Below are 20,765 nucleotides of genomic sequence, written 5' to 3'. Positions count from 1 at the left end.
AATATGACAATTCAACAGTTCCCAAACTATTATTAACCCATGGTCGTACACTTTGTGCATACCCAATCGAAGAGCATTGTTACTAACCTCAACCATAAACGTTATCCATCCCTAACTTAAACCATAATCCATCCTTAACTATAACCATAATCCATCCTTAACTATAACCATAACTGTAACTCGGGAACCTTTGCTGTGGTCATTTCTGTTATGGTGAGTTTTTCGTTTCCGGTCCCACCGGCGGTTGGTTCTCTTCGGCCGATTTTCGGACCGGCTGATCTGCCTGAAAGACCCACAGTGATATTTCTCTTGAGGCGGTGGAAAACACAGCAGAGTCCGGTGATTGTTGAATGACCATTTCACATCACGGCAACAATCGGCCATAATCTGAACAAGTTAAAAATGGAATAACATAATTATCTCAAATAACGCAGACATGTAACTGCACTCAGTGAAGTCACTCGCTCAAAGGCAAAAGTTTCAAATATCATGTCTTTTATAAAGGCACTGAACACTATTGGTAATTACTCACCATAATTAGTAACATAAAATGGAGAGCTGTTGATAGTAAGCCTTTTAGTATGTACCTGAAAGCACACAAATTAATTGTGCAACAATGGTGTTTTTCGTTCATCATTCTCTTGCAACTTCGGCGACAAATTGAGTCAAAATTATCACAGGTTTGTTATTTGATGCATATGTTGGGATACACCAGGTGAGAATGCTTTTCTTTGACAATAACCAAATACTCATGTCCAGTTCCTTTAAACTAGAGTATGGAGTAAAATTTTGATATTATTGGTGACTAATTGTTTGCAATAACAATACAAACCAATGACAACAGTAAGAAGCATTTTTGATGACATGAGGACACGTCATTCGTTGAAAATAGCCACGTGGTCAGCTCCCAACCATTATATTGGCCAGACGATTTTGAATATTCATGAATGATAACAGTGGCCTGAACGTGATGCTAATTTGCACCTACTTTGCATCTAATTAGCATAGAGCGGTTAAAGACAGTAAAGAATGACACGAGAGGAATATCAATATTCATTATTCAGATAATTTATTATAAAAATTCTATATAATTTACAATAATGTAATTTATTGAGTAGTTGCTTTAAATCCTATCACAGAGTTTCGAAGAAAAGAAAAGGGTGGGTAAAATGATAAGCCGTGATAAAAATAAATAAAGAGAAAAGCTAGGACGAAGCCAAAAAAAACTTTCAGACGACAGTGATTTAGCAAGGGTCCATTGCTTATTTTTTAGCATGGTTGCGAAATTGTACACAATGCACCTCGTGTGAAAGGAAAACATTGTTTATACTGTCCATTAGGACAGCAAATTTGAGATTTCACTGGGGACCCTGGACATTCCAAACATTGTTGTCCTTGTTGCAATTTGTTTAACAACCATGATCAACATAAGCAAGGGACCCCTGCTAAAATGCTGACGTGTGAAAAGGGCTAGAAGTAAGTTTTTAAATGTGTGCGCCGTCATAATTATGATGACGTCATCATGACGTTAAAGGAGGATGTAAAACCAACGAGTATGCTAGGGGAGAAGATTAAAAAACAGTGCTTTACTTCAGATGGGAGAAAATATTGCATGATTTTAAGGCAGTTATAATTTGCATTTAAAGACGAAGATTTGCTGTAGTTGCTCGTACAGAATAAAAAAAAAGAAAAAAAAAAAAAAAGAAAAACAAGAAAACGGACTTAATTCTTTCTTCTTTTGAAATCAGAGTTTGAGTGATGTCTCAGGATCAGATTGAATGGGTAAATTTAAGATGATTGAACTTTGTGACCAACTTAAAAAGAAAATGGAATTCTGACCAAAGATCGGAGAGTCACACTGATAAATAATTTTTTTTTTTCGTTTATGGGCGCCAGCTTTTGAATGCATTTGGTCATTGAATCAGGACGATTTGTTTGGTAAAACGGTGTTCAGTTTTGTGTTTGGGTTTAACAAGATTCTACTAAGAACCAAAAGGAAAATGTCAAAGTTCTAGGGTTGAATATCTAAAATTGTCAAGTTTAGACAACGAAAGAAATTTGCAATAATTATAACTTTTGTTTAAATATGCATCAGAACAAAATAATAATAATAGACGGAGAGTGTTGCGTCACTAACAGACCCCCATAACACCCACATAATTGAAAAGGAAACATTTTCCAACATTTGCGTATTATTCTTAATTAAAAATGCCTTGATTTGTAATTCTTACTCTCATTTTATGTTGGTCAATAAAATGAAAAAAATAAAAAGTAAAAAACAAAATTACGATATATCAAAAACCAAAATGTAGTTTTGTTGCATTAAAATATGCATTCATGACTTGCATTCAGAACATTATTATTAATTTTTAATGATTGTCAAATTCTACTCACAAGTCAGGACAAACCCGGGAATATCCCCACTCTAATATAAACCGAAAGAAAAATCCAGTTTATAAAAAAATTCATAATAACTATACAACAAATATAAAACATTTTAAGGTCTTTTTTGTTTTAATGGCAAGAGGTTTTTTTAAAACCAAAATGGTTGGTTTTTGTTTTTATAATGTATAGTCGTCGTAGTCTCCAATTCAAGTCTGATGTCTTTTCCATGAAAAGTTAACGTGTATTGAAGCCACAGTAAACCTGTTTGGTACCAGTTATCAGGCGGCCATTTTGAAAAACAACCTAGTTCTTCTAGTTCTTCTTAATCCACTTTAAAATTCCATTCTACTACTCCCAGAGAGGAAATTGCCGATCGCAGTTAACTTGTGTACAGTGTTTTTCAGTTTACTATGGCACTGTTTCGAAAATAAAATCAGCCGAACGTCTATACCCGATTAAATGGATTTGTTCCAACTGCTTTATGCTTTAAATCTCATAGTCATTATCTCCATACTTTCGGGCCAAATAGTTATTGTTCAATGCACTTTTAGCTTCATTAATATCATTGAATAACTACTTGGTCTAAGTCGCATGATTTATTTGAGGTGTTTTATTTTATTTTATTGACGGCATTCGAGAGAGAAAGAGAAAAACAAAAGGATAGCAGCAGTGTGCGTGAGTGTATGTCTTAAGATAAATAATTTGGTTCTGAACTAAGACAATTTGAATGGAGCGGGGCATGAACCAACGATATGTAGATCAACGCACCGGTGCTCTACCAACTGAGCTATCCAGCCCTATGTTGGCGTTCTCTTGATTAGTCAGTTGTCAGTTCTGACAAGACACTTTTTGTGAGGAGCATTGAGCATACTGAGGTGTTTTCAAACGGTTGTTTTAGATCTAGACAAAATCTGACACACACTCATATCTTTAATCATCTCTCTCTACCTCTCCCGACCCCCATTTGTCACCCTGTTTATGTCCGTATCTGCACCTCATTCTAAGTTCTATTGTCAGTTACGATTCTATAATACCTTTACTGAAATGACGTAGCCGGCAATTGGTTCCTACACATACTACTCCCAGCTTTTTGGAAACTACGGCTTTCACCACAGGCTCCGTCCCTTAAATCGCGAGACCCCCGTGTGCAACCGAACTTGATTTTTATCATCACTAAACGGAGCTGAAGTTTAAGCTGACGTGATTTCGACAAGGCTGAAAATCACAATGAGCATTTTCCAAACTTCGGCATGGTGGGCTCCGGCTTGGGCTTCTTCATACATTTTGGAGCAGTGTACATTTTATACGGTGTTTCCTATATCAAACGGAGCCCGGAGCCGGCCCCAGCCGAGGTTTGGAAAAAACTCTATGCACCTCTTTATCAAAACACCGTCATCCACGGTCGGGCTCCCTGAATGCAAGACATTGATCTGAATGCGGATTCGTTGACACATTCAAAGGAGCCAGACTCTTGTCATGTACGCCTCTGTTGTTTTGGTAAGAAGAGGACAAAGGTTGCGGCATTGTGATACAAAATGGTTTGCTTTTTCAGTAACTGTTTCTCTATAAGACAAAACTCACAATGGATTCATGAAGCCTACCGATAAAAGGTACACATGTGTGCCGTTCAAATTATGGTTTATAACTACATCTAGGAAAGGTCAGTTTTCCAAAAATCAGAAGCATAAAAAAATGTACACCTTGTCTTTGTATAGGTTTTAAAAGATTTAAACAAATCTTAAACATCAACCTGCATTGAACACTTCAAGCATACTCTGAGAAAACGAGCTCTTCGAAATCTTCTTCCCACAAAAGGGTTCTTGAACGATGTCTTTGGCTGGCTTCAAGTTGTTGTAAAGGGATCGTTGATCAACAAAGTTCTGTGGTCCCGGTGCCTTTGGATTCTCATCGACATTGCAAAAACCCAAAGTTCCAAGTTGTTGCATGCTCACTGGTGGCACTGTACTGTGTCCAATGAGCCCTCTTGAGGTATAGGTGTATATGGTAGACGTTTATCATGCTACCCCCATTTCGGTCATGTTCCTCGTATCGAATAACAATAATGGATGCTAATAATCCTTTGCAAATAGGAACCAGACTGTTTTGTTCTTCCAACCTCGGTTTGGTTACATTGATATCAATGGGAGAAATTCAAGATGGATAAACCATGATAAAGGTCGATAGGAGTGCACTGTTTGGTTTGGATGTTACAGACAGATATTCCCAAACCTAATAATGCCACAGTACTGTGTCCACTATACCTAAACATGGCCTATACTCGTCGTAGTCTTGGTGTGGTTGATAATGTTGCATGGTAATCATGTCGTACCCGTAGTTTTGTTGCTGTTCAGTCTCAGTCACGAACCAAACCCAAGAGATGTTTCTATCATCCAGCATGGAGTGAGTACTGATACAGTGTGTTTCTGTTCTTACAATTCACAAAGAAAGTTCCAGCCCTATCAATAGTTCGACGTGCTATTACTTGAACTTGGTGGAATTCTTGAACTCATGTGGGTGTTATTACTGTTACCACTGTTTACCGGGGAGGGCTCATTGCTGGGCGGTGTGGGCATACCGCCTGCCGTCTGGCACACGTACCACTCGCTCAGGTTGGTCGCCGGGTTGCTGTTGGTGAGGCTCGGGGCCGGGGGCATGCTGTTCCCGATCCCACCACCACCAGCTCCACCTCCTCCCTGTGACTGCGATGACTCGGAGCTCGTCGTCGGTGAGGTGGCCGCGGGTTCGAACACCCCCGGGGGTGGGGGTGATTTGCTATGCACCTTCATGTGTTTCCGGAGAGAGCTTGGGTGCGTGTAGCTCTTGTCGCAGCCTCGGATCTTGCAGTTGTACGGCTTGTCCGAAGTGTGGACGTGCGAGTGTTTTTTCCGGTCGCTGGAGTTGGCGAAGCGACGATCGCAACCGTCGAACTCGCACTTGAAGGGCTTCTCACCTGTTAAATACAACAAAATTACAATTTAGATAAATCATAAATTAAATACCATAAATTAGCACCTTGTAAACCAATTGCATGGTGCTAAGGATTAGGTCTCACAATTCAAACGTAGTCCCGAATGCCTAGCAGGAAATACTGTATGTAGCGCCAGGAGTGGCCACTGAGTGGCCGATACGCCCGCTATATAAGAAATCACTATTATTATTGTTTTTTTAATTTGTACAAATAGTTCCAATTGCAGATTTATTTTTTTCATTTCAAGATTTATGGTTTTGAAGTTCAAAGCTTTCAAAATGAAGAGTTTGTTGTTAATTTGAGACTTGTCAATGTTTGTAGGGATATTCGGTAAAATACTACTATGTTGCACAAAACAGTTCGAGGTGTATTCACCCCAAATTTGAAGGACAAAACAAAAACACCACACATTTTTATTAAATAGAGTGACATCATAATACATAGGCCAAGTTATAGTTCCATTGCATCAAAATTTACAGCTTTCCATGTCACAAAGCATACTCAAAAATGTCCCTCGCAGAATGTTACACTCTTTTTACTCATCATGACAAAACACTCAAAACCACAAAATGCTATTGTACCTCCCCGAGACGGATACAGAACGCGATTTTCAAGATACAAAATAAAAACATGGCCACAAAGAACAATGTAAATTTTCGAGGATCAAAACCACAAATATTATTTTATGGTCCAGATATAAAGGGTAAGAAAGAGGTTTTCAGCGGTACAGAAAGGAGCAGTCACCAAGAACAGATGTCAGTATTGAGTTTTAACAAAGTGGGTCCGGGTAGGGGCAAGTGACACCTGGCAACACAAATGAAACAAATCTAGACAATTGCCAAGAAGATAGTCGATCACATTTAAACATTCAGATAGCTTTTGGGATGTTAAGATAACTTAAAAAAAGAAGCTTGCCACATACTTGTCAGGGTGGTGGATTTCACAAAGAGTTAAGACTCTATAGTTGTATCTTGGGTCAGTACGAGTATACTCGTTCTAACTTAGAACTAGGCTTAAATTTTTAATAATTCCTATAGGACCAGTCCTAGTTAGGACCAGTCCTAAGTTAGGACCAGTCTTAAGTTAGGTCCAATCCTCTAGGCACTGGGGTCGATTTCACAAATAGTTAGGACTAGTCCTATACAAGGTATTTAAAACGTATGGCTAGTCCTAAGTTTGGACGAGTAACTCGTCCTCACTCGAGATAAGACTATAGTCTAAACTCTTAGTGAAATCCACCCCAGTTAAAATTATAACTATCTTTGTAACATCGACCCCAGTTCAGATTTGTTCTGTTTGCATTCTGCGTACGTGGGTGCCTCCACCCGGCATATCACCCCGCTTGATTTAAGCTCTTCTGGGCCTTTCCATCTCGTATTATAGCAAGACATAAACACGCTGTAATTGCCCAGATTATTTAGATGTATTTCTCCGCATAAATTCATTTCAAGATAACGCCTTTTTTTTATTTTTTTTTTTACTCATAACTAAAAGTCACACCAACTTCTCCTGTTTCTGAACTAAATGTCGGATAATAATATTCTACAAAAATATATTGATTTCAATAGGCCTATCCACTATACAGTTACAACAAAATTAGTTCAATCCAAACTTGACAATGTTCTTAAGATATTGCATTTATAACCCCTGCTGGTTTGAAAAATTACAGAGTTTTTGTTTGTCTACAGCATGCAACTGAAACATTTAATCGATGGACGAAAATAGCCTTTTGCGCTGATGAAAAAAAAAAGATCCTGCACTTTTCCCCTTGTTGTGTTATAAAATCTTGCCTCGACCAAAAATCAGACGTAGCGTGAAAATAGAAAAGTCTAAAGCGTGAATGAACATTTTGATTAATTCAACGAGGAAAACCTCGTCATCCATGGCATCAGACCCATGTCTCAATACAGCAGCACCTTCTCCTGTTTTTGAAAGTCTTTCAACCCGATGAAAAAAAAAAAAACCACCAAACCACTGGCAACTGTAAAAATACAGCGGCGGAATGAACCAATGGTGTTGAACTGAAGTTGAGGTCAGTGCAGTATTACAATGGGGGTCCGTGCGTAATTACAGCTTCGGTGCAGACATTATTGCGCGATATTTGATTATTAAAACCGCCCTAGAATGAAGGACAATTGTGTGAAGAATTACACGCCTGATTAAACGGCATCTCAGTTATTCCGCTAAATCATTATTTTAAAATGCAAGCAGTGTGTGTCGTCGTCTCCCTACACCGTTTGCGGAGCGCGGAGTTGGGGTAGCTCGCAGCACCGTTCGCACCACGGCCGCTTCCCGGAGTCATTGGCGCGTGTTCCCCCGGCCCCGGTCCCTTACAACCCCCAACTCCCTTCCCCCCCAAAGAAACTTCTCTCTACCAATCTTGCCGAAATTGCTGAAAGGGGTTTGACTGGCAACAGAAAATCTCTTAATCTCTACAAATAAACGATTACGCCTAATTTGTTCTTCAGCCGTGTACAAGTTCAACTTTGCGTATAAAGCCAAGCAGCTTGCGATGTATCTACTAAAATTATCTTTTGAAGAAAGAAAAAGATACACTAACTATAAGTGGATTATCAAGTTTAGTGTAAATAAAATGTTGAGGTGCCAGGGACGACTATATGCTATGGATTCATTAATATGTATCAGTTAAAGGCAGTGGACACTATTGGTAATTACTCAAAATAATTATTAGCATAAAAGCTTACTTGGTAATGAGTAATGGGGAGTTGTTAATAGTCTGTTTATATAACATTGTGAGAAACGGCTCCCTCTGCGGGCGAGTTACGTGGTTTTTGAGAAAGAGGTAATTTCTCATTCAAATAATAAAAGACTTAGTGAGTTATTTACCTTGAAAGGTTTGATACTCGTTGTGAAAAAAAGGAGTCAGTTCAAACCTATATCAGTGCTTTCAATAAACCAATTTGATACGGTGACCAACCCGTGCAAACCACTGTATTTTAAGCAGACACTACTGCTCAAAGCTGTTCTGCTTAGCAAAAAACCCAGTATACAAGTCACAGACGCTACACAAATGACATGGTATTTTGTTTTGTGACCTCATTCTGGTAAGCATAATTGCGTTTTGCTAAGCTCGTCCTTGCTCTACGATTACGAATCAACAACAACAACTACAACCAAAAAACAACTATATGCAAAACAAAGCAACCGGTGTTCCTAAAAAACGTGTTCCTGAATATTTGTTACATTTTGTAATTAAATTTTCAAAACCTCTTTTTTTAATACAATATCATTTTGAACAAGTTGATTCAGCTGAGAGTGTTCTGAAACCGACCGTACATAGTATCACTGTAAATTGGCCCGCCGGCAAAATAATGATTATTAATAGCGACCGACGACAACAACAGTTTTGTAATGTTCGCTCAAAGAACAAGTTGGAAATGATGGAACAAATCTCATTTATTGTGATTAAATTCAGCTGAGTAAGTTTTGGGAAAACAATTCTTGCAAACGTGGCTCTACTTTTCCCACCAAATTATTGTTGATCATCCAACCAGGGATCGAATACACAAAGATGGTCCCTGCTAAGATGAGTTATTACAAACTGAAGGCTATAGTCCTATAGTTAGGACGAATAACTCGAGATAAAACAACTAAGGTTTTACTCTCTGTGAAATCCACCAGCAGCATTCCTTATTTGGCCCGACGCAAAAAGAGCATCAATCCCAACCCATTCCTCCACTTTACAACAAAGGGGTTGCAGCACAAGGGAAACAAAATCAATTGAATATACGAAGCGCAACGTGGACGGTATAATAAAGAGCTTGAATATACCATTGCAAAGCTTTGAGAAACATGTAACATCGCAAGCCGGTTTCCCATGATTAGAGAAGACATTTGTAGATATGCAAAGTGGAAACTGGACCCCAAGTTTACAGTCCCACTACCGCAGTGTTCTCTGCATGGGATGTTCAAAAACACCCCATCAGCAGCCTGGCTAAACTTGACAATATTTCAAGTTTCACGCCCCGTTCACGCACGGGTACTTTGTGACCGGAGAGCCGCGCCGTGGGCGCGTGAAAATGACACCGCGGAGTCCGCTGGGACGGCCCGGCGAGACGGATCAATAGGCCGGTGTTGGTCGCCTCCCCGTAAGAAGAAAAAAAGACTCGCAGAAACTGAGATTAAACTCACCTCCCAACAGTTCTTAATGTGAGTTTAAACTGCTACCACTAGTGTGGTAATGTTAGCATCATTGTTTGCAGTATCATCATGTGTGTAGCTACTTGCCAGTTGAGTTTGTTCTTTAGTTGGATAACTTTCTTGTTATTCTACTACCGTGGAGTAGATTTTTCGGATTTTCCGGGAGACTTCTCAGTTCTGAAAAGAACTGTCCTGCTTTTTAACTACTACCTGGGCGGAAGGTATAGAAAACCAGCTAGGACTACTACTTTAGCTTATAGTTACTAATTGCACTACCGCAGACTGAGTCTTAAATTGGTCTCAACGTTTCGACTAGCCTGCGCTTGTCACCCTCTGTCACTCCTTATAAATATGCTTTCCGTGCACGTAGAATTATAAAAGGAATACAAAAGGAACTACTTTTCAACCAATTTATTGTTGCCTCCCCGTTGAAATATAAAGACCCATAACCTAACCTCCCAATAGTCATTAATGTGGCTTTTAACATAATTCATTATTCTAGGCTTTCCGGGTATGCAGTCATATAATTATGGTAGTCAAAAACGTACATGAAAGTCGAGCGGTTTTGAGAAAGTTAACAGGAATTTTGTTCACCACTTGAAACCGATCGAACGTGATTTTCAGGGTCGAATGATAGACATCGGGTCGTCTGAAGAGTTCCATGGTTAGTTCAAGATGGCGACAGATTAGTACTTGCAAACTGTAAAATCGAAATCTCAATGGTAGATTTAGATTAGATTAGATTTCTTGATTAAGTCCGCATTGAATATACAGATAGTTGTGCAACTAAAACATTGGTTAAAGGTTTTCGGTACTTTTTGTACGACACAAAACACAAGTACACTCCTCCCAGATTTTACATTAAAGTTACACTGTTTGAAGGTAATGATGGCAGAGAGGTTCCCTGAAACTTCTAAAGGTACCTTATATGACATACATCTTCATATTCACAGTGAGTAGGGATTCATGTCATGGTCAAAAACTTGATCTACAAAAGGTATCAAAATTACAAACAGCTTATCAATAGCACAAATCCGGTAATGACCTGACTTTTCGACTCGACCATAGCAGAGTCTTTCTCGAAGGCTAACATTCAAAGACTCTGCATGTTTTAAAACGTCAGGCAATTGACAATGTTTTTTTACGTAAAAGGAATGAAGATTATTCAATAATAATTAACGCTCATTTTTCATTTGGGAAAAAACACGTTGAGAAAAATAGTGCTCTTGCAAAACACTCCTTGAAAACTTGATCAGTGAAGATCAAACTCTGCACGAGATCTTTGGGGATCACTCGATCCATTTAATTATCTATGTGATGATGCTTAACATTTCATGAAGTCTATACCAGAAGTTGATATAAGTCAGGTCAGACGCCATCTTGCGTGCATTATCTAATGAATTATTCATGATCTAACGTCTGGGCCAAATCCCATACGTCTTCAAACAGTAATCTCTTAACTGGATTTCGTTTATCCTTTGTCTTCCCAATAAACGAAATGGGTGGGCTATCAGTTTATAATGTTACTCTGATCAAGCTTTTCTTGCTGTATTTTAAAGCAAACACTTGAAGTGCGGAAGTTGTTGGACAAAGGTACTCTGTGGTGTATGTTTTACATCATCAGTGGCAGTTTCACGTATGAGAATACAATCTAAAGCATATCACGATCCTCCATCTTTAGAAAAAAAATCTTCCTGGAAACGTAGACACCTTTCTTGATACTTGGAGAGGAAGTTGGATTCATCTTTGTGACAATCGCCTTGTCATCACAGTAGAGACATTGTCAAACAAAACAAAGAAGTACAAAGGTTTCGTTGTTTCCATCAGACTTGATCAAAAGCCTTGCCATGTATCAAACTCTTGTCGAGTCAAGTTATGAAAGTCTCAAGATTATTATTTTACATATCTGGTTATGAAACCAAGGATGCCTCATAAGTGAATTTAAATTAATCACTGCACATCACAAGCCTGTAAAGAAGGGTTCTTGATAATGTGAACCAGAAACACCGGGGTTATTCCTCGTCCAAGTCATGTCTAGCCATTGCACTCCACTGCAGAAAGTAAGAATCTTCAGCGATCTTGAGTTGTCTGTTGCACTGCCATAGAACACAGTTGGGGCATCCCAACAGTACAATTCAAAACGTTGAAACCGGTCACAACTACGGTTGGGACGATTCTCAAGTTGGCGCAGAACAACACCATGACAAGCAAATCAAATAAGCAAATCAAAACCAAAGCACTTCACAATAGTTACTTCTTAACAAGGTACAGGTGGGCCTTTCCGACTGTAAAACTGTAGTTGAAACCGGTCCCAACTATAATTGGGATGATGCTTTAATTAGTACGGAACAACACCATGACTTGCCAAAATATTAAGCAAATCAAACCAAAGTACTACACACCACGAGCTTGCACCAGCTTAAGTTGGGATGTCCAATTTGTAGCACTCTAGTTGAAACCGGTCCCAACTATGGTACGGAACAACACCATGATTTGCCAAAAAAAGCAAATAAAACCAAAGCACATATATGAAGCACTGATCAGGCAATCCCATAGCTGGGCCTTCACAATTCTACTCGTAACGTAACGTAAGTTGGGACGTCCCCACTGCAACCCTCAAGTTTGGACAAAGTAAACAAAATGTACCCATTCAAAAACCATTGATGTGTAGGCTTTAACAATTAATTAGCAGATCAAGCGAGAACGGGTGATAATTACATCCGCTGTGTTGACATTGTCTGTCGTAAACATATTAAAAGTATCAGCTAACAAAATCAGGGTCTGAATGATGGAGGGGTATTTGGGAGTTCGAAGTTGTTTATTTATTTCAGTCTGTGGTGATAACTGTGACTGACTGCTCTGAGTGAATTTCAAGAATGCATTTCAAATGCAGACACGCGTTTAGACTGTTAATTGAGTTTTTAATCGAGGAAATTTAAACGAACGTAATCGTGAAGTTTATTCGACGTACATTTGTATAAGGCTTAACCCCACAATCTCCACACACTACGTGGTGTTATACAACAAAACAAAACAAAACATTATTGGTTCATCATAGTGCAAGGGTTTTGTAGCAAGTACGAGTACTTGTTACCAATTCACCAAAGTTGACATACAAACCGTTAAACACAAGTTCAAATCTTAGTTACATTAGAAAGTTCATGTGGCATGCCTACCCATTGAGCTACACGAAAGCTCCATGGCTTACCCAACTCTTTCAAAACCATGTAGGTCATACTCTTCTTTCAACTTTGCTCATCGCATAATCTTCACACAATATTTATTTAGTGTTAACACAGCAGGACTAGCTTATATTATAGCTGTATGTGTCAATACTGAACCGGGAACTAGTAACCACCAATAAAGAAGGCACACGCGGGAGTAACTTCACCACTTATAACTTCTTTCAGTGCTTTTTTGAAGAAGTAAACACCTCTTTCTTTAAAGTTTCGTCAGCCCCAAATCAAGCCCCGAATCATTACACCTTGTTACTTTTAATCACAAGTCCACACTGTAGGAGACGATTGTGCTGGGTACTGGACACCTTTGGTAATTATCAAAGACCAGTAATAACGAGAAGTTTCGAGCAAATAATAAAAGAAAAAACACCCTTGTCGCATATAGTGTGTGCTTTCAGATGCCTTGAATTCGAGACATCAGCTGAAATCAAATATTTTCGTAAGAAATACTTATTTCTCAAAAAAACTACGTTACTTCAGAGGGAGCCGTTTCTCACAATGTTTTATACTATCAACCTCTCCCCAATACTCGTTACCAAGTGAGGTTTCATGCTTCCAATGGTTCTGAGTATTTACCTATAGTGTCCAATACCTTTAACTGAGTAACATATTTTGAAGTGTGTGAAAACCATGCAATGATTTACTGCATGAATAAGAAGTTCTCGCGTAACAACTTCCCAGCAAGCAACTCATAAAAAAAAAACCGGAAGTGTTTTTCTGGCTGGAGAATTGTTTGTTTATTGGTGGGAGAAGTGGCGAGATCTCACTATACACTTGTCAGTCAATAGGGAGTGATGACAATCTACCATAGATAAATCATCACCTATACAGCTGTACCCCTTTTGCGCTACACACGCTTATGTCACAAAATTCCTTCACTTGAAGGATCGGGCAGCCCGCTCCCCAAAACGTGGTTTGGGTAAAAGAAAAAGAAAAAAAGACCACGGTGAAAATATTTAAAGACAGGGTAGGGTAGGGCCTATAATTTTGGTGATTGTCAAAGACCAGTATCTTGGTGTATCCTAACATATGCATCAAATAACAAACCTGTGAAAAATTTGGCTCAATTGGTCATCGAATTTGCAAGAAAAATAATGAAAGAAAAACACACCCTTGTTGAATTGGACTTGTGTGCCTTCAGATGTCTGAAAAAGGCTTTACATCTCAAGTCTTTCTCAGGGTTGAGTGAGAAATTATCTCTTTCTCAAAAACTACGTAACTTCAGAGAGAGCCACTTCTCACAATGTTTCATACCATAAACAGCTCTCCATTGCTCGTTACCAAGTTTTTATGCTAACAATTATTTTGAGTAATAACCAATAGTGTTCAGTTCCTTCAAGAACAGATCACAATACTGTCTTTAAGAATAGTTTGGCATGAACCCAGGTAAGTGTCCCTTCTGTATGCTTCAGACCTTTAGTCTAGATAGATGTATAGGTTAGCAACGAGTTAAACAATGCGGTTTTTGCAGGCAATGCAAAAGTTCCCACACGTTAAAATGCGAAATCCTGGCATGTATCAAAGAAACATTGTTCGACTTGATGAGTTTGTACAATTCATGTATTTCCATAAAGAATGGAACAGAACCGATAGTTAAATTTGCAAAAGAGCGACACGAAAAGATGGTTCGATTCATGCACATGCTTTCATAGAAGAAGGGAAACCAAAACAGGGGTTACTTCATTTAGCGCATCTTTGTAAAGAGACAATAACCAACAGATAGTACGATTCGTGTACGCGACTTCGTTGAGAGAGAACTAGATCCGAAAGATATTCCAGATCTCGTGACTTTGAAGAGTGTTCAATTACAAGAACAAACATTGCTCAATCCATGTACTTTGTTGAAGCATTGACGAAGGAAATGAACCAAGAACCAACAAATACACTAATTTGTATTAACATTTAGACACAGGTGTCACTTTGTGCAACCCTACGGTATTTTACAATATAATATTATACACAATCGTCTAGGGCCAAGACGCCCCATGTTGGATTTGTCAAGGTTACCTTCTACAAATATCCATGCCATTCACACAAGGAGCCATACTCAAAAGATTACCGACTTATTACTCATGTTCGGTAAACAAAACAACAAAATGGCTGAATAAGTCAATCCAAGTATTTCCCAGGGGAGCACCCCCCACAAGAAGTTCACACAACCAAACGTCAGACAGATACAAACTTGAAATTGTGTCATCACGCCACCCTTCATCCCCCGTGAAGGGGGGTCTCACACCTAAATATCCCAACTACCCCTGAAAACATAGCGAGTGAAATCGCCCACCATTTGTCTTGGAACTGTAAGATTTACGAGGCATAAACATGAAGTTGTTGGGTGTCGCGTTGTATGGGTTTAATTGGTTACTGGTATATGGCTTGAGGTTGACGATATATCTAAAGGGTTGATCTTTTTTGTTTTTGACACATGTGGCCACAGAGAGAGCCATTTCTCTGCTGATACCGTATAGCAGTTTACCGTAGAGCACTTTTTGTAGGACACACATGACAAAACACAATGTCCACAGATTTACATTAAACTTACACTGTTTGATGGTAAAAAAAGCTTCCCTTAAAACATTGCTTGAGAAGGTGCTGTAGGTTTTGAGAAACTGAGTAAAACAATGTCAGGAAAATAATGTTCGTCTTAAAGGCAGTGGACACTATTGGTAATTACTCAAAATATTTATTAGCATAACACCTTTCTTGGTGACGAGTAATGGGGAGAGGTTGATGGTATAAAACATTGTGAGAAACGGCTCCCTCTGAAATGCCATAGTTTTCGAGAAAGAGGTAATTTTCCACGAATTTGATTTCGAGACCTCAGGTTTAGAACTTGAGGTCTCGAAATCAACCATCTAAACGCACACAACTTCGTGTGACAAGGGTGTTTTTTTTCTTTCATTATTATCTCGCAAGTTCGATGACCGATTGAGCTCAAATTTTCACAGGTTTGTTATTTTATGCATATGTTGAGATACACCAACTGTGAAGGCTTGTCTTTGACAATTACCAATAGTGTCCACTGCCTTTAAGAGATGCCCATTATTTTAGCAGTATTTACCAGCACTGGTATTTGCGTGACGCTCCTGAAAACATAGTGTGATTTTTCTCACACAAACTTAACGACTAATGAAGCTACTTCTACAGGTAAATTATGTGGTACGTAGGGCCTACACCTTTATATTCACAGTGGGTAGGGATTCGTGTCATGGCCAGCAACTTGATCTCTACAAAATGTATCAAAACAACACATGTGTGGCCACAGAGAGAGTTATTTCTCTGCTGTGACCATGTGACACTTGTTCTTGATTTGCCGAAATTGAGATGTTTGTTCCTCCAGTTAACAGCACATTAAAACTTTAAAGCATCCCAGCCTCTCATTAGTTATTAACTTTAATTGAGAAGAGTATATTGTTCTACCATAAAGCAAGGGGTTTTATTAGTTGAGTTACGGTCCCGATGATGTATGTGTTTTTACCAAAGTAAGACAAAACGATGAAGCATTTATAAATAGTATTATGTTGAAATCTACCTCCATGGTTGAAACAAGTTTCTTCAATACCATTATGTTTAAAAGCCCAGTAGAAAGATCGTTAAAGAGTACAGATCAGCAGAAAACTTTGTCCACTTGTAATATTCTTTTCAAGACAGATCATAAGGGAATATTTGTCTGATAATAATATCAGAAAACATGAGCAGAATAGTGCGTTTATAACAGTGAAATCTGTTGCTCGCGTTTATGCAATTGTTTGTCACTGTTGCGCATATAGTTCTTCGTTCTTTGTTTAAGTTCGTAGTTTCGTAGTTTCGTAACTGAAAACTTTCCGTTGTTTTTCTAACCAGAGTTGTTAAAATAGTGTCTATACTTTAAATGTCACAAAGTTTTGAACAATGTAAGTCAAGAAACAAGTATTAACAAGGAAAAAAAGAAAAGTAGGAACAAATTCAGTTCGCATTTTTGTAAACGGAAGTGTCGTGAATAAAACTACAATCATATTTAAGGTTGATTTACTTTGAGCAAAGACCATTTCACTTTGTGGTCAGACTTTCAGGTTAAAAAACATGAAAACCCGCAAAACTTTTAGTCACTGACTGATCATTCACAAATAATTGACTTGTTGGGTAACTTTTATTGAAGCACCGGTAATTCTATGGATTTTGGGTGAACAATCAGACCCAGCGCTAACAGTGTCTCTCCAAACTACCGTAAAAGTTTATCCCATTTATACTTAAAAAATACTTAATGATAGCCCCTCTGCACAAACTCTCCCTTGTCTCATTTTGTGACATTTTCAACATCAGATATTGCATCTCTAGTATAACAATGTAACTTGGTTTGTCCCCCAGCAATATTAGAACTAGGTCAAGTGGTAATAACACACATCATAAGAAAGCAAAAAAATAATATTTTGTTCTTACAAAAGCTCAGCCAAACTTTTTCAATATTTCCAACAATGGAAAGTTCAACTTGTGACAACGGTTTGACTCGGAAGTCAACCAATAAGAAACCAGTATTACCGTTATAACACCGATCTGGTTTTTTCATGGTTTGTTAAAACTTAATCACGTCATTTCGTAAAGTGAAGTCAATTTCACATAATTCGAGCAACAATTCCACCGCTTGAAATTGACTCCTTCATTTCTCCCCCTTACCAGCTTCGACGTATACGCCACTTCATTATTACGAAAGAGCCTTTTATCAACCATAATTATCACTGTAACAACCAACCGTCAATAAACGGATTAAAAGTCAACCAATTCAGAGTTTATTAGAAAAAGGGTCCACCACGTATTGATTAAACGAAATGAAGAATAATCCACCATTGAAGCATAATTCCTAAAATGTTAACAACGTCTGAGAAATTGTCTTTTTTTTTTTTTAAAAGGGAAAGAGCAACTCGTGTGTAGGAGGCATAGACAACAACTTCCGCCGTCTAACCATAAAGCAAGATGACGACTCAACAAAACCAGCGATGCCTTTTTATCATTCATTCTTTCTATAGTGATATTTTGTTTATTAATTTCTAAACTCAAACCCCAGAGGCTCTGAACTCATTGTCTTGATTGTTGTAACGTAGCAATTCCATTTGTGATCTGCAGTATTAAGTAATCCTATTTAGTTGTGTGAAATATCTTACTACCCCCAACACCATAGCAGGGTGGGTTGAGAGACAACAATGTGACATCCGAGTTTGCACTCTACCGCAGCGGGACACCCGCCTACCCCCGCTGCCGTGAGCTACGGCAGATCATGGGCAGACACAACTCTCGATTACTGGTCTCTCGTAACCGCTACGAAGCCGGGTGCGAATCTCTCACAATGGAAACCGAGTCTATAGGGCCCCCAGAAGTATCATGGTGTGTTGACATGCATAATGTGAAATGTATCTCCCATCTTGCTTAAAGTATATACAAAAGAAGTCTCATTCACACAGTATATTCAATTGAAGAATGCTACAACTATTCGACAATTTTGCTGGTGAAAATTTTGACTGCAATTAGTAGGCCTACAGGTGAAATCACGTTATTTACGAGTAAAAACATCGAGGAACTAACTTTTTACTGTATTGGACCGGGGGGGGGGGGGGCATAACAACATAATGAAACTTGTTTAACACCAATTGAACAATAATTCGGCAAAACCATTAGAACTTTCAGAAACAAAAGTGTTACCTAAGAGTTAAATCAACTTTTTTTATTAAGACGAACCGGTTTGGAAAATAATGAACACAGCTTTTATACCGCACTATGTCACCATGAACGAATTGAAAAATTGACAAGTTTACTTCACCAATTCTAAAGAAAAAGTTGCATTAACTTTTTCTGAACCAATAATATGCCCTTGTATCTTCTGAACATAAGTTGGTTCTTGCTGTGGTCTTCAATTTTGGGGATTTTTGTCAACCAAACCTGAAATGGTTTCATTTTTTACCAAAAGGAGTTAACTTTTGAGGTGTTCTGAACTTTACAGTAACTTAAGTTTACGAGCATGTTAGAGTTTAACGCATGGCTCTAAGGTAAGGTGATATTTTGATAATTAAGACAACCCATGAGCTTTGGATGAGTGCACTTCCTTCATCATGGAGGCAATGAGGCGAATAAGTCACTCATTAACACAAATAGTTGTGATAATAAATGCAACCCTCCAGATCGTCTGGAGAATTGTTGATGGGTTCCAATTATCGAAACTACTCTCTTAAAGTTCACTCTCTTGTCCGAGTGGTGTTCGTTTCGCTCTTTTCAATCTTTTTGAGTGAAAGTGGTATGGCACAATACAGTGGTGGAACAAGTAAATCGAAACAGAACTACATATCATGAGCCTTTTTGAGGTATGGTGGACACTTTAGGAGTGCGCTGTTTTGATTTGGGTGTATACAGACAAACTTACCCAAACCTAATAGTGTCATAGTGTTATGTCCACCATTTCTCAAAATGGCTTACGGTGACCCTCCATACCGTCGGTTGGATGGATGGTTTTGAAGTTCTCAAAACTACTTCTTTCATTGGCGAAAGACAATGGTCTATTAAAGTTATACAGAAATACATTATTGACAGCTTGAAAATGAATTGTTTGCAAGTGATGGTTTTTTGTTTTGATTTTTTACCTGTATGTGTTCTCTTGTGGATCTTGAGATTTTCCGACCGTGCGAAGACCTTGCCACACCCGGGGAAGGGGCAGGGAAATGGTTTCTCTCCCGTGTGAACCCTGATATGGTTCACCAGCTTGTACTTCGCCTTAAAAGGCTTCTGTTCCCTCGGACAGTTTTGCCAAAAGCACGTGTGATTTGTCTGTTCCGGTCCCCCTACATGTTCCACGGTGATGTGCGTTACAATCTCGTGCATAGTGGTGAAGGTTTTATTACAGGGTTTCTTAGGTTCCGGCTGTTCCTGCTCGATCCAGAGACAGGACAGTTCCTGCTTGATCGGCTGTCGCATATACCGGAAGAACGCAGCGTGGCTGTGGTGGGGAGCAATGTTCATATTCATGTTCATGTTCATATTCATGTGATTATGGAGCTGTGGGGAAGTGAGGTAATCGGTACGGGGTCCGGACATCGGGTTGAATTGATCGGTCCGCATGTCGCTGGGAAGCCCCAGCCGCATTTGGCTGTTCATGGACCCACTGTGGCTCGACTGTTCGTGAAGTCCGGGGAATATCACATGAGTTGCCGAGTTGTCCACCGAGTGATGGAGCGAGCCACCCCCGGGGAACATGCTGTGATGGCTGGCACCCGAGTTGGAGGAGTACGACGGCTCGTGGGATGACAGACTACCGAGGGACGGGTGCATCCCCGAGCCGGGGAGAGGGTCCCGCCGTAGCAAGAAGTCCCGTCCCGTCGTGAAGGGCTGGCTGGGGTAACCACCGACGCTCGGGTGTCCATGGGCGTGCGAGTGGGGGGCATAGCCGTTTGACTGCGACCCGTAGTTGGCCTGGGAGGACACGATGGATGCCTCCCCCATGTGGGAGTGCTGGGGGCTAAGCTTGAGACCCCCCATGTGAGTTGTATCTGGCATCCCGTACGGGTTCATATTCAACGGCGGCATATTGGACTCGGAGCCGATGGCCTCTCCGCCGTGGCCGTGGTGGGCATGAGGAGGCAACCCAAAGCTCGGCATGCCGTTGTAGTTCTGGTGCGGTCCCACGTCGACGAAACGTAGGGCTGAGCTCCGTTTGACCAGAGAGTGGTCCATATACTGCGGGTGCAATGCTTCCGTACTCATCTCTCTTCTAATCTCTCTCTCTCGCTCTACACTCTGCTCTCTTCGCCGTAGTAGGTATTTTTTCAACGGTGGCTCGATGTGCCAATGAGGGTCCCCTACTTGCGAATGACTACCGAAACCCGGAAAACGACACGTAAAAGTGTTGCCCCTTCGTGAGCAAAACTCAGGCTTGTTAGACGCCCAGCGTGACTGAATTAGGTTTAATTATGCTTCCGCATGATTGGTCAGCATTGTGGTGAGTGACAGCTTGACGTCTGCTCCACCAATGAGATGAGGTAATTTGGGAGCCA

General features: G+C 39.6%; 1 protein-coding gene across 1 annotated transcript; it reads right to left on the bottom strand.

Annotated features, from left to right (window-relative positions):
- Positions 1-4,844: 4,844 nt before the first annotated feature.
- LOC117298731 (zinc finger protein ZIC 4-like) lies at positions 4,845-20,492 on the bottom strand. Its single transcript, XM_033782049.1, has 2 exons — positions 19,359-20,492; positions 4,845-5,335 (listed from the first exon to the last, which is right to left on the bottom strand). Exons 1-2 carry the CDS (start codon positions 20,473-20,475, stop codon positions 4,845-4,847), a joined length of 1,608 nt encoding a protein of 535 aa, XP_033637940.1. The 5' UTR covers positions 20,476-20,492.
- Positions 20,493-20,765: the final 273 nt, after the last annotated feature.

The sequence above is a fragment of the Asterias rubens genome, chromosome 13 (genome assembly GCF_902459465.1).
Source record: "Asterias rubens chromosome 13, eAstRub1.3, whole genome shotgun sequence".
Taxonomy (NCBI): domain Eukaryota; kingdom Metazoa; phylum Echinodermata; class Asteroidea; order Forcipulatida; family Asteriidae; genus Asterias; species Asterias rubens.
The sequence above is the reverse complement of the archived record's forward strand: the minus strand, read 5'-3'. Positions and strand labels throughout refer to the sequence as shown.